Source organism: Nerophis lumbriciformis, linkage group LG11 (genome assembly GCF_033978685.3).
Source record: "Nerophis lumbriciformis linkage group LG11, RoL_Nlum_v2.1, whole genome shotgun sequence".
NCBI lineage: Eukaryota > Metazoa > Chordata > Actinopteri > Syngnathiformes > Syngnathidae > Nerophis > Nerophis lumbriciformis.
The window spans coordinates 54,760,828-54,774,349 of NC_084558.2; the positions used below are offsets into that span (position 1 = coordinate 54,760,828).

General features: G+C 43.3%; 1 protein-coding gene across 3 annotated transcripts in view; it reads right to left on the reverse strand.

Moving 5' to 3' along the window:
- LOC133609993 (programmed cell death 1 ligand 1-like) overlaps nucleotides 1–10,787 on the reverse strand; it is an 18,315-nt gene extending 7,528 nt beyond the window's left edge. For 2 of the 3 annotated variants that reach the window (XM_061966046.1, XM_061966045.1), the window contains exons 1-6: nucleotides 10,269–10,787; nucleotides 7,124–7,184; nucleotides 6,787–7,052; nucleotides 4,176–4,272; nucleotides 1,458–1,724; nucleotides 1,236–1,352 (exon numbers count right to left, since the gene is read on the reverse strand). In XM_061966046.1, the coding sequence (XP_061822030.1) occupies nucleotides 1,236–1,352; nucleotides 1,458–1,724; nucleotides 4,176–4,272; nucleotides 6,787–7,052; nucleotides 7,124–7,184; nucleotides 10,269–10,274 (814 nt within the window). In that variant the 5' untranslated portion in view covers nucleotides 10,275–10,787. The remainder of the gene's footprint in view (nucleotides 1–1,235; nucleotides 1,353–1,457; nucleotides 1,725–4,175; nucleotides 4,273–6,786; nucleotides 7,053–7,123; nucleotides 7,185–10,268) is intronic. The other variant, XR_009815814.1, reaches the window with a different exon arrangement.
- Nucleotides 10,788–13,522: the final 2,735 nt, after the last annotated feature.

Sequence of the window (13,522 nt, forward strand, 5' to 3'; positions counted from 1 at the left end):
GCTGAGCCGGAAGGCAAGGCTCTCGATTTACCGGTCGATCTACGTTCCCATCCTCACCTATGGTCATGAGCTTTGGGTCATGACCGAAAGGACAAGATCACGGGTACAAGCGGCCGAAATGAGTTTCCTCCGCCGAGTGGCGGGGCTCTCCCTTAGAGATAGGGTGAGAAGCTCTGTCATTCGGGGGGAGCTCAAAGTAAAGCCGCTGCTCCTCCACATGGAGAGGAGCCAGATGAGGTGGTTCGGGCATCTTGTCAGGATGCCACCCGAACGCCTCCCTAGGAAGGTGTTTCGGGCACGTCCGACCGGTAGGAGGCCACGGGGAAGACCCAGGACACACTGGGAAGACTATCTCTCCCGGCTGGCCTGGGAACGCCTCGGGATCCCCCGGGAGGAGCTGGACGAAGTGGCTGGGGAGAGGGAAGTCTGGGCTTCCCTGCTTAAGCTGCTGCCCCCGCGACCCGACCTCGGATAAGCGGAAGAAGATGGATGGATGGATGGATGGATATTCTGTAGACATACCCTCATCCGCTCTCTTTTCCTGAAAGCTGATCTGTCCAGTTTTGGAGTTGATGTCAGCATCTGCTTTGAGTGTCGCAGCATATCCACACATTCTTGCCATCTCTGTCGTAGCATAGCTTTGGTCGGTAAAGTGTGCGGAACAAACGACTGACCATTTTGTCTGCTTTCCCCACACCCTCGTATTTTGAACAAATTTCGTCCAATTTCTTGCCACTTCCGCATCTTTGGGCCACTGGTGCAACTTGAATCCGTCCCTGTTGGTGTTGCTACACCCTCCGACAACACACCGACGAAAGTGAGAAAATGGCGGATCGCTTCCCGATGTGACGTCATCGCTCCGAGAGCGAATAATAGAAAGGCGTTTAATTTGCCAAAATTCACCCATTTAGAGTTCGGAAATTGGTTAAAAAAAAAAAAGGTATTTTTTCTGCAACATCAAGGTATATATTGATGCTTACGTAGGTCTGCTGATAATGTTCCCCTTTAACAATTTGCATATGCCAAGTACAAAGTTATATGACTCTTGGGTATACGGTTGCAAAATTAGGGAAAAAATAAGTTAGCATGCTAATTAGTTTTGCTTGCAATTGTGTTGTACAATGTACAATGACAATAAAAGATATATTCTATTCTATTCTTCTATTCTACATGGAAACTGTGGGAGAAGGAGGCGGTCAAAGTTTCAAGTGAAGAGCTGAATCAGAATTGTTTACCTTTTTTCCGTCGCTGCGTCACGAAAGCCAGCAGGCAGATGACTGCGATGACAATACCGGCGCCCAGCAGGGCCCGAAATAAAGTTACGCCTTCGGGGGCGTGTATCTGCACGTCATCTGCAGCAACAACAATGGAAACACAATAATAGGCTGTATTGCACAGTAGCACTTCTCGCCTCACCGCTTCTACACCTGACTCACAAAAGTGCTGGCTGACCTCACCTGGAATGAGGAATGTGGCCGAGGAGCCGCCTTCGTCAAAGCTGCATGTGTAGTTGTTCTCCTGCAGCGACGTCACACGTATCTGACTGCTGACCCGGAACAGGCGCTCCTGCGTCGGCCGCACGGTGGTGTTGGCCGCAAGATCTCGCCGGCCACCGTCCTGCCAGCTGACTGCCGACTCCGGGTACCCCTCTGACTGGCAGCTGAGCACGAGCTCCGCCCCCTCGGCCGACTTGCGGATGTGTTTGCTCACCGTCTTGTAAGGCGCTGTCAGATCAGGCAAACAGTTACACTTGTGCGATTCAAACGGGGAAACCCTGTATACTGTCCGGGTGTTTTGTAAAATTGTAACGCTCCAGCGCCATCCATTTTCAGGGCTAGTTGATTCGGCGGGTGGGTTGTGTCGGAGGCAGATATTTACATATATCCCGAATTTAAGTGTTACTTCTTTTATTTCATAGTCATATTTGAAAACAGCTCGTGTTTTTCCATTTGTTCTCTTTCTGTTTCTCTGCAAGTAAACTGTGTGTGTTAACCTTGAAGCTTTGGAATGTGTTTTGACTAGAGAGATTTAAGAGGGGAGAGGGTTTTGGTCGGGAGGACAGACCATCTTAGCGGGGCGATCCGAATGTTCTATGCTGTCTCTGTCAATGTATATATGCAAAGCTTTGCTAATATATTACAAAATACCTATTCTGTCTCTGGTGGTTTTTCAACTCAGCTTTAAGTGTCGTAAAGAGCTTGGGAGCGACTTGTGACTTGAATTCCCTGGGAGGAACAACTGGTCCAAAACGCAACAGTTGTTACACACTCCTTAGCGGGTTCCAACTTCCATGGCCACCGTCCTGCTGTCTATATCAACCAACACCTTTTCTGGGGTCTGATGAGCGTCGGCATCGGGCGCCTTAACCCGGCGTTCGGTTCATCCCGCAGCGCCACTCCTGCTTACCAAAAGTGGCCCACTCGGCTCACTGCATTCCACGAGCCAGCGAGCCAGGCCTCTTACCCATTTAAAGTTTGAGAAAAGGTTGAGATCGTTTCGGCCCCACGGCCTCTAGTCATTCGCTTTACCAGATAAAACTGCATCCTGGAGCCTGCTGTCCTGGGGGACACTTCGGATGGAACCAGCTACTAGATGGTTCGATTAGTCTTTCGCCCCTATACCCAGGTCGTACCACCTATTTGCACATCAGGACCGCTGCAAGCCTCCACCAGAGTTTCCTCTGGCTTTGCACTGCCCGGGCATAGTTCACCATCTTTCAGGTCCCACCGCACACGCTCATGCTCCACCTCCCCGACACTGCGGGCGAGACGGGCCGGTGGTGCGCCCGGAAAACCCTGAGGGGTCGGGATCCCACCTAGGCCGCTGTAGACCGGCCTTCACTTTCATTGCGCCGTGGTGTTTCGAGTCGAGCCCTTTGACTCGCGCGTGCGTTAGACTCCTTGGTCCGTGTTTCAAGACGGGTGAGGTGGGTAGCCGACATTGTCGCCGACCACTGACGCTCGGTGTATGCGGTTGGGGCGCACTGACCTCGGTCGGTAGTCGCGCCGGGAGCAAAGGGGCCCCGTCCCTCCCCGTGGGGAGAGAGGGCGCAGTGATACTTAGTTCCACGGCCTCGGAGAACGGCAAGGCCCGGGCGGAGGGACGCTGTAAAGCGTGCGGCGGGAAACCTGAGCGCCCCGAAGGACGCGCTGGGCCCCCGACTCGCGTACCACCTTCGTCCCGAGCCTTTCCAAGCCGACATAGAGCCGGTCGCGACGCACCGCTTGCAGGAAATGCGCCCGACGGGGGCCAGCCAGCAAGAAGGAGGGGGTCCCCGAAGGGATCCCCCGCCCACCGAGCGGCCGTCCGAAACCCGACGGGTTGAACCCCCTGCGCAGACTGCGCCACCCGTTTACCTCTCAATGGTTTTACACCCTGTTGAACTCTCTCTTCAAAGTTATTTTCAACTTTCCCTTAAGGTACTTGTCCTCTATCGGTCTCGTGCCAGCCTTAGATGGAGTTTACCACCCGCTTTGGGCTGCATTCCCAAGCAACCCGACTCCGAGAAGACCGAGCCCCGGCCTGACACCATCCACGGGCAAAACCTCCATCAGAAGGACTTCGGGCCCCGCGCGGCACCGGGCAAAAAAAAGTGTTTACAATTATTTTCTTCTGGCATTTAAATCTCAATTGCAATGCAGCTGCACGTGCGAGAGATTAGAGGTCCATCTATAATATCTAACTGGGACCTAGCTTTTTCCAGGAGCTTGAATGTGTTATGTTGTGCCCTACAAAGGGTTTACACTGTAAGTATTGTGCTCATTACAGACTGGCTGTTTGATCGTAACATTCATCGTAGTTGTGTAGTTTTCGTTACTAAATTTGGAGGTGTTGAAATCGCCATGTAAAATTGCTAATGCTAACAGTAGCCTTTTTTATAGTGAATCCAATTCATTAAAATTAGCATCAAGCTAGCGGATTTTGGGAACGTGGAGCCTTGTTTGTTGACTTTTTGTGCTGCTTGATTTTTTCTTTTCTTTTCTGCACCATGACTAGGGAAGGTTGTTTGGATCAGGTTTTATAAGTGAATGCTGTACTGGATTTCTTGAAAGTATAAATAATGGTTTGGCTACTTCCGTTAACCACCATGTAGGGACAAACTGGCAGCTGTGAGACCCCTGATATACACTCGTAGTACTTGGTAGTACTTGGTGACCTTGCTTGTGTTTGCTTACCGGTTACAGACAACTTGATGTCCTTGTAGTCCGCCCCCTCGCTGGTCTTCACCACGCACTGATATGTCCCCGAGTCCTGGATGCCAAGCCTGGACACCTGGGAGAGTACACATTACTAGGACCACCATAGACGCCTGGGAGAGTACACATTACTAGAACCACCATAGACACCTGGGAGAGTACACATTACTAGAACCACCATAGACGCCTGGGAGAGTACACATTACTAGAACCACCATAGACACCTGGGAGAGTACACATTACTAGAACCACCATAGACACCTGGGAGAGTACACATTACTAGGACCACCATAGACGGCTGGGAGAGTACACATTACTAGGACCACCATAGACGCCTGGGAGAGTACACATTACTAGAACCACCATAGACACCTGGGAGAGTACACATTACTAGAACCACCATAGACGCCTGGGAGAGTACACATTACTAGAACCACCATAGACACCTGGGAGAGTACACATTACTAGAACCACCATAGACACCTGGGAGAGTACACATTACTAGAACCACCATAGACGCCTGGGAGAGTACACATTACTAGGACCACCATAGACGCCTGGGAGAGTACACATTACTAGGACCACCATAGACGCCTGGGAGAGTACACATTACTAGAACCACCATAGACGCCTGGGAGAGTACACATTACTAGGACCACCATAGACGCCTGGGAGAGTACACATTACTAGGACCACCATAGACGCCTGGGAGAGTACACATTACTAGAACCACCATAGACGCCTGGGAGAGTACACATTACTAGAACCACCATAGACGCCTGGGAGAGTACACATTACTAGAACCACCATAGACGCCTGGGAGAGTACACATTACTAGAACCACCATAGACGCCTGGGAGAGTACACATTACTAGAACCACCATAGACACCTGGGAGAGTACACATTACTAGAACCACCATAGACACCTGGGAGAGTACACATTACTAGGACCACCATAGACGCCTGGGAGAGTACACATTACTAGGACCACCATAGACGCCTGGGAGAGTACACATTACTAGAACCACCATAGACGCCTGGGAGAGTACACATTACTAGAACCACCATAGACACCTGGGAGAGTACACATTACTAGAACCACCATAGACGCCTGGGAGAGTACACATTACTAGGACCACCATAGACGCCTGGGAGAGTACACATTACTAGGACCACCATAGACACCTGGGAGAGTACACATTACTAGGACCACCATAGACGCCTGGGAGAGTACACATTACTAGAACCACCATAGACACCTGGGAGAGTACACATTACTAGAACCACCATAGTCACCCGGGAGAGTACACATTACTAGAACCACCATAGACACCTGGGAGAGTACACATTACTAGGACCACCATAGACACCCGGGAGAGTACACATTACTAGGACCACCATAGACACCTGGGAGAGTACACATTACTAGGCCTGCTAGTTCCACCATAGACACAGGAAGTGACCACTCATCAGGCTCACAGCCAATCAGGTAACAGTATCAACTATCATGTTCGCTTGATTCTTTGCATGGAGTCAGAAGTAGTAGTCCACAATACTTTTTGTTACTACTACTACTACTACTGTAGTCCACAATACTTTTTGTTACTACTACTGTAGTCCACAATACTTTTTGTTACTACTACTGTAGTCCACAATACTATTTATTACTACTACTACTGTAGTCCACAATACTTTTTGTTACTACTACTACTGTAGTCCACAATACTTTTTGTTACTACTACTACTGTAGTCCACAATACTTTTTGTTACTACTACTACTGTAGTCCACAATACTTTTTGTTACTACTACTGTAGTCCACAATACTTTTTGTTACTACTACTGTAGTCCACAATACTATTTATTACTACTACTACTGTAGTCCACAATACTTTTTGTTACTACTACTGTAGTCCACAATACTATTTATTACTACTACTACTGTAGTCCACAATACTATTTATTACTACTACTACTGTAGTCCACAATACTTTTTGTTACTACTACTGTAGTCCACAATACTATTTATTACTACTACTACTGTAGTCCACAATACTATTTATTACTACTACTACTGTAGTCCACAATACTTTTTGTTACTACAACTACTGTAGTTCACAATACTTTTTGTTACTACTACTACTGTAGTCCACAATACTTTTTGTTACTACTACTACTGTAGTCCACAATACTTTTTGTTACTGTAGTCCACAATACTTTACTACTACTGTAGTCCACAATACTTTTTGTTACTGTAGTCCACAATACTTTACTACTACTGTAGTCCACAATACTTTACTACTACTGTAGTCCACAATACTTTTTGTTACTACTGTAGTCCACAATACTTTTTGTTACTGTAGTCCACAATACTTTTTGTTACTGTAGTCCACAATACTTTACTACTACTGTAGTCCACAATACTTTACTACTACTGTAGTCCACAATACTTTTTGTTACTACTACTACTGTAGTCCACGATACGTTATGTTACTACTACTACTGTAGTTCACAATACATTTTGTTACTGTAGTCCACAATACTTTACTACTACTGTAGTCCACAATACTTGAAGAAGAGCAAAGACAGACCTGCAGTTTGGCCCAGCCATCTTTAATGTCCTCCGTGAGAAGCCTGGCCCGGCCCCTGAAGTCGGGATGCTGCGTTCCAACCTGCTCCACCCCGTTATCTAGCCGGCACACTTCCCGCACAGAGTCCGAGGCCATCCAAAACCAGGACACGATCACGTCCTGCGGGGGGTTCGGGGGCAAAGGGAAGAACCGGCAAGCCATGAGGACGTCCTCTCCGAGCTCGGCCGCGTACGACGCCCGCTCCACCTCGGTGGTGAAGAAGATGGCTGGAAGGCGGGAGAAAGGTGAGATTTAAAGCCATGGAAGAGAAAAGAAAAGTGCACTTTCAGTTCAATACCTTGGACACAACTTTGGAACAGGAGTTGCAAAATGAGGACAAGGAAGCGGTTCATGTAGACCTGCAGGACAAAGACTGTTGGTTAGCACCACCCCAGTTTGTGTTGGTTAGCACCACCCTAGTTTGTGTTGGTTAGCACCACCCCAACTTTTTGCACGTTTGCTAAATGATGTGAAAAACACGCATCTTCAATTTGTGTCAACTTCCTATTTTTATTCTAAAGCAAAACTATAAGAATAGGAGACGTGCGTCTCATTAGACATTAAAAAAAGGTGTCTGACCGGTAGGAGACCATAGGCAAGACCAAGGAAACCACGGAAAGACTAAGTCTCCCAGCTGGCCTGAGAACGCCTCGGGATAACCCCCGGGAAGACCTAGACCATGTAGCTGGGAGACCATGCTGGACCATGTAGCTGGGAGACCATGCTGGACCATGGAGCTGGGAGACCATGCTGGACCATGTAGCTGGGAGACCATGCTGGACCATGGAGCTGGGAGACCATGCTGGACCATGGAGCTGGGAGACCATGCTGGCCCATGGAGCTGGGAGACCATGCTGGACCATGGAGCTGGGAGACCATGCTGGACCATGGAGCTGGGAGACCATGCTGGACCATGGAGCTGGGAGACCATGCTGGACCATGTAGCTGGGAGACCATGCTGGACCATGGAGCTGGGAGACCATGCTGGACCATGGAGCTGGGAGACCATGCTGGACCATGTAGCTGGGAGACCATGCTGGACCATGGAGCTGGGAGACCATGCTGGACCATGGAGCTGGGAGACCATGCTGGCCCATGGAGCTGGGAGACCATGCTGGGCCATGGAGCTGGGAGACCATGCTGGACCATGGAGCTGGGAGACCATGCTGGACCATGGAGCTGGGAGACCATGCTGGACCATGTAGCTGGGAGACCATGCTGGACCATGGAGCTGGGAGACCATGCTGGACCATGGAGCTGGGAGACCATGCTGGCCCATGGAGCTGGGAGACCATGCTGGGCCATGGAGCTGGGAGACCATGCTGGACCATGGAGCTGGGAGACCATGCTGGACCATGGAGCTGGGAGACCATGCTGGACCATGGAGCTGGGAGACCATGCTGGACCATGGAGCTGGGAGACCATGCTGGACCATGTAGCTGGGAGACCATGCTGGACCATGGAGCTGGGAGACCATGCTGGACCATGGAGCTGGGAGACCATGCTGGGCCATGGAGCTGGGAGACCATGCTGGACCATGGAGCTGGGAGACCATGCTGGACCATGGAGCTGGGAGACCATGCTGGACCATGGAGCTGGGAGAGGGAAGTCTGGATTTCTCTGCTGAGGCGACTTCGGATAAGTAGAAGAAGACGAATGATGTCTTCTTTATAGTGAAGTGTGAAGTGAATTATATTTATATAGCGCTTTTCTCTAGTGACTCAAAGCGCTTTTACACAGTGAACCCCAACATCTAAGTTCCATTTAAAGCAGTGTGGGTGGCACTGGGAGAAGGTGGGTAAAGTGTCTTGCCCAAGGACACAACGGCAGTGACTAGGATGGTGGAAGCGGGGATCGAACCTGGAACCCTCAAGTTGCTGGCACGGCTGCTCTACCAACCGAGCTATAGATTCTTATAGATGTTTAAGAAAGAAAAGAGTCACTGAAGATACCAAAGCTGACTGCTTGCCTAATTCTTCCAGTGAAGATGAAAGAAATGCATAAAAATGTTTTTTTATTGGACAGCATAAACATTCAACACTACAGAATAATCATTCTAATGTTTCTTAACACTCTATCCATTAAATTAAATATCAGATATTACATTCCTAAACATTTTTAAATATGCTTGCAATTTCACCAAATCAAGATGAACATTTTATTAATTCCAAAAACAGTTGTTGAGATTTCAGAAGTATTAAAGACAAAATAGAAGTATCAAAGACAATATAGAAGTATTAAAGACAATATAGGAGTCTTAAAGATAAAATAGAAGCATTAAAGACAAAATAAAGACAAAATAGAAGTATTAAAAACAAAATAGAAGTATTAAAGACAAAATAGAAGTATCAAAGACAAAATAGAAGTATTGAAGACAAAATAAAAGTATCAAAGACAAAATAGAAGTATTAAAGACAAAATAGAAGTATCAAAGACAAAATAGAAGTATTGAAGACAAAATAAAAGTATCAAAGACAAAATAGAAGTATTAAAGACAATATAGAAGTCTTAAAGATAAAATCGAAGTATTAAAGACAAAATAGAAGTATTAAAGACAAAATAGAAGTATTAAAGACAATATAGAAGTATTAAAGACAAAATAGAAGTATTAAAGACAAAATAGAAGTATTAAAGACAGAATAGAAGTATCAAAGACAAAATAAAAGTATTAAAGACAAAATAGAAGTATTAAAGACAAAATAGAAGTATTAAAGACAAAATAGAAGTATTAAAGATAAAATAGAAGTATTAAAGACACAATAGAAGTATTAAAGACAAAATAGAAGTATTAAAGACAAAATAGAAGTATTAAAGACAAAATAGAAGTATTAAAGACAATATAGAAGTATTAAAGACAATATAGAAGTATTAAAGACAACATAGAAGTATTAAAGACAAAATAGAAGTATTAAAGACAATATAGAAGTATTAAAGACAATATAGAAGTATTAAAGACAATATAGAAGTCTTAAAGATAAAATAGAAGTATTAAAGACAATATAGAAGTATTAAAGACAATATAGAAGTATTAAAGACAATATAGAAGTATTAAAGACAAAATAAAAGTATTACAGACAAAATAGAAGTATTAAAGACAAAATAAAAGTATTAAAGACAAAATAGAAGTATTAAAGACAAAATAAAAGTATTACAGACAAAATAGAAGTATCAAAGACAACATAGAAGTATTAAAGACAATATAGAAGTCTTAAAGATAAAATAGAAGTATTAAAGACACAATAGAAGTATTAAAGACAATATAGAAGTATTAAAGACAAAATAAAAGTATTAAAGACAAAATAAAAGTATTAAAGACAAAATAGAAGTATTAAAGACAATATAGAAGTATTAAAGACAGAATAGAAGTATCAAAGACAATATAGAAGTATCAAAGACAAGATAGAAGTATAAAAGACAAAATAGTAGTGAATAGTAGTGTTTACCTTCATGTAGTATCTTCCAAGCAGGTGTGCTGAGGGGGCGTGTCCGGCGTGCGTCTAATAAAGTGCGGAGCACGAGAAAGCATGACGCGGATGACGTCGTGGGATCAAATTTTCCGCTTCCGGGGTCATTTCCTCTTACGTCAATTCCTCTTACTTACGTCATTTCCTCTTACGTCATTGACAGCGATCGATAACACTTGGGCTTTGACACACAATATTGTAGTGAAATGGTTTCAACAATAATGTTGATTTAAAGTACAGTATTATATATTCATTCATATTTTTTGCACGTTACCACGAAGACAGAAGTTCCCAGCAGCGGCCCTAACACTCCGCCTGGAATGTTTCCAAGCCTGCTGGTGTTTGACACAAGTCCCCTGGAAATGTCATTCAGTGACACCACCATTTGGATTCTATCGATCGCTGTCAATGACGTCAGAGGAAATGACGTAAGAGAAAATGACCCCGAAAGTAAATGGGGGGAGGGAGGTTTTTGTAGGGGGAAGACATTTGGCATGACAGAGGCTTCCTATTGGCCAGCCTGCATTCTTCTTCTTCTCTTCTTCTTCTTCTTCTTTTGTTTTTTATGGCGGTTGGCAAGCAACCTTGTGGTGTGCATTACCGCCACCTACTGTAATGGAGTGTGGATCGAGGTGGATCCCTACTCTATATTCTTTTATTTAACCCAGTATTTTTTAAATATGTGCATATTGCTTTATAACCTATGTGTTCTGAGTGCATTCCTAGTATATCTTCCACTGCTAACCTAATATTCTCTTTCGCTAACTTACTTTCCAGTATTTCCCTTTCTCTATTATATTTCCTACAATGTATTAAAACATGTCCTACACTTTCTAGCTGTTGGCAAGAATCACACAGTCCTGTAGTATGTTTCCCTATCAATTTTAATGAACTATTTAGATATGTATGTCCTAATCTCATTCTAGTAATAATGTCTTCTTCCTTCCTATTTCTATTGCCTCCTCTCATTACACCTACTCTCCTCTGGACTTTGTAATATTCTCTACCTGTTGTTTCCTTATTCCAATTATCCTGCCACTTTTTATTGTGTTCCATCTTAATTATGTTCTTCACTTCCTCTTTACTGTGCTTAATCTCCATGTTTACTTCTGTTTTAGTAGTTGCTTGTTTTGCGTACTTATCCGCTAATTCGTTCCCCTCAACTCCTACATGAGCAGGAACCCAAAGAAATGTTACCACACCTCCCGCTTTATTTATTCTGTAATTTGCCTGAACTATTTCATAAACTAAATCTTGTCTTGTTTCTGATGCTATGTTTTTTATGCTCATCAATGCACTACTGGAGTCTGAGCACACGACTGCTTTTCTTGCTTTATTTTCTTCTATCCAATGAATTGCCATATAAATTGCTACCAATTCTCCCGTAAAAACAGATAACTTATCACTAATTCTTTTATTTAATACTATGTTTCCTTGTGGGATAACAGCTGCTGCTCCTACCTTATTATTTATAGTTTTTGATGCATCTGTGTACACCATGATGTTGTCTAAAAACGTTTTCTCAATCCATTGTTCTATCTGGTAACTATTTAAATTTCTATTCTTTAGTAATTGCATGTTTACATTTGGGTTATCATACATCCACGGTGGTATTGCAGGGATTGGTACTGTAGGGCTAACTTTAATATTATCAATTTGAGCTTTATTACATATGTCTCCTATTATCCACCCGAAACTATTCATTTTTTTCTTCTCTTTTTCTTGGCAGTTTAATAACACTTGATGGGTTGGATGTCCTTGCTTGGACCCTTTTAAGTTTGCCCAATAAACTGCTGACAATTGATCTCTCCTCATATCTAAAGGTTTTTCATTCATCTCTACTTGTAATGCTGTAACTGGGGTTGATTTTGTAGCTCCACAACATAACCTTAAAGCCTGTGATTGGATCCTGTCTATTTTCCCAAGTAATGTTTTTGAAGCAGATTGATAAATAATGCATCCATAATCAATAACAGATCGAATTAAAGTCATATATATTGCTTTCAATGTCTGCCTATCAGCCCCCCAATCTTTACCCCTCAAAGCCCTCATTATATTTAACACCTTTTTACTTTTCTCCACTATTTTGCTGATGTGGGTTGACCAGTTAATATTTTTATCAAACCATATACCCAAATATTTAAATACTTGTACCTCTTCTATATTTTCTCCATAGAGTTTAATTTGGAGCTTGTTTTGTACTTTCCTCTTTGTAAAATTTATGACTTTTGTCTTTCCAACAGAGAATCTTAAACACCAAGCCGTTCCCCATTCTTCAACATTATTTACCGCTTTTTGAATCTTCTTTTCTATATGATTAGTATTTCTACCTCTCTTCCACATCACACCATCATCAGCAAACAGTGCCACATCCACTAACCCTTCTACTTCACTAAAAACTTCATTTATCATTATTGAAAATAATACTGGACTTATTATACTTCCTTGCGGGGTCCCATTTTCCACTTCATATACTCTGCTGTATTCATTCTCTATTTTTACTAATATTTTTCTACTTGTTAAGAAGTCTTTTATCCATCTATACATTTTCCCTCTAATCCCAATTTTATTTAGTTTTATCAGCAACCCCTGTTTCCACAACATATCATAAGCTTTCTCTATATCAAAAAATACTGCAATTATACTTTCTTTATTTATTTGTCCCTTTCTAATTTCCTCTTCCAGCTGCACTGCTGGGTCGTTTGTGTTTCTTGCTTTGCGAAATCCACTTTGGTAGTTTTTTATTATTTCTTTTGACTCTAAATAATATACTAGTCTTTCATTAATCATTTTTTCCATTACTTTGCCCAAATTTGAGGTCAATGCTATCGGCCTATAATTACCTGCCTCTTCTGGATCTTTCCCTGGTTTGCATATTGGAATTATTACAGCTTCTTTCCATTCCGCTGGTAATTTTCCTTCTTCATATATCCTATTATATAATTCCAAGACCACTTCTTTGCCAATACTACTTAAATTCTTGATCATCTGATAACTCACCTGGTCTTTTCCTGGTGTTGTATTTTTAACCTTTTTCAATATTCGAACCATTTCATTCAAAGAAAATTTCATATCTATAGTGTTGGTTACCCTATTATCGTTGTCTTCCATCATTTCCCCAATATTTAAACTAATTGTTTCTTCTCTCTTTTGTATTTCTACATTTCTCAAATTATCATTACTGTGCACTTTAACAAATGTTTTTGCTAAAAGTTCTGCTTTTTCTTTATTTT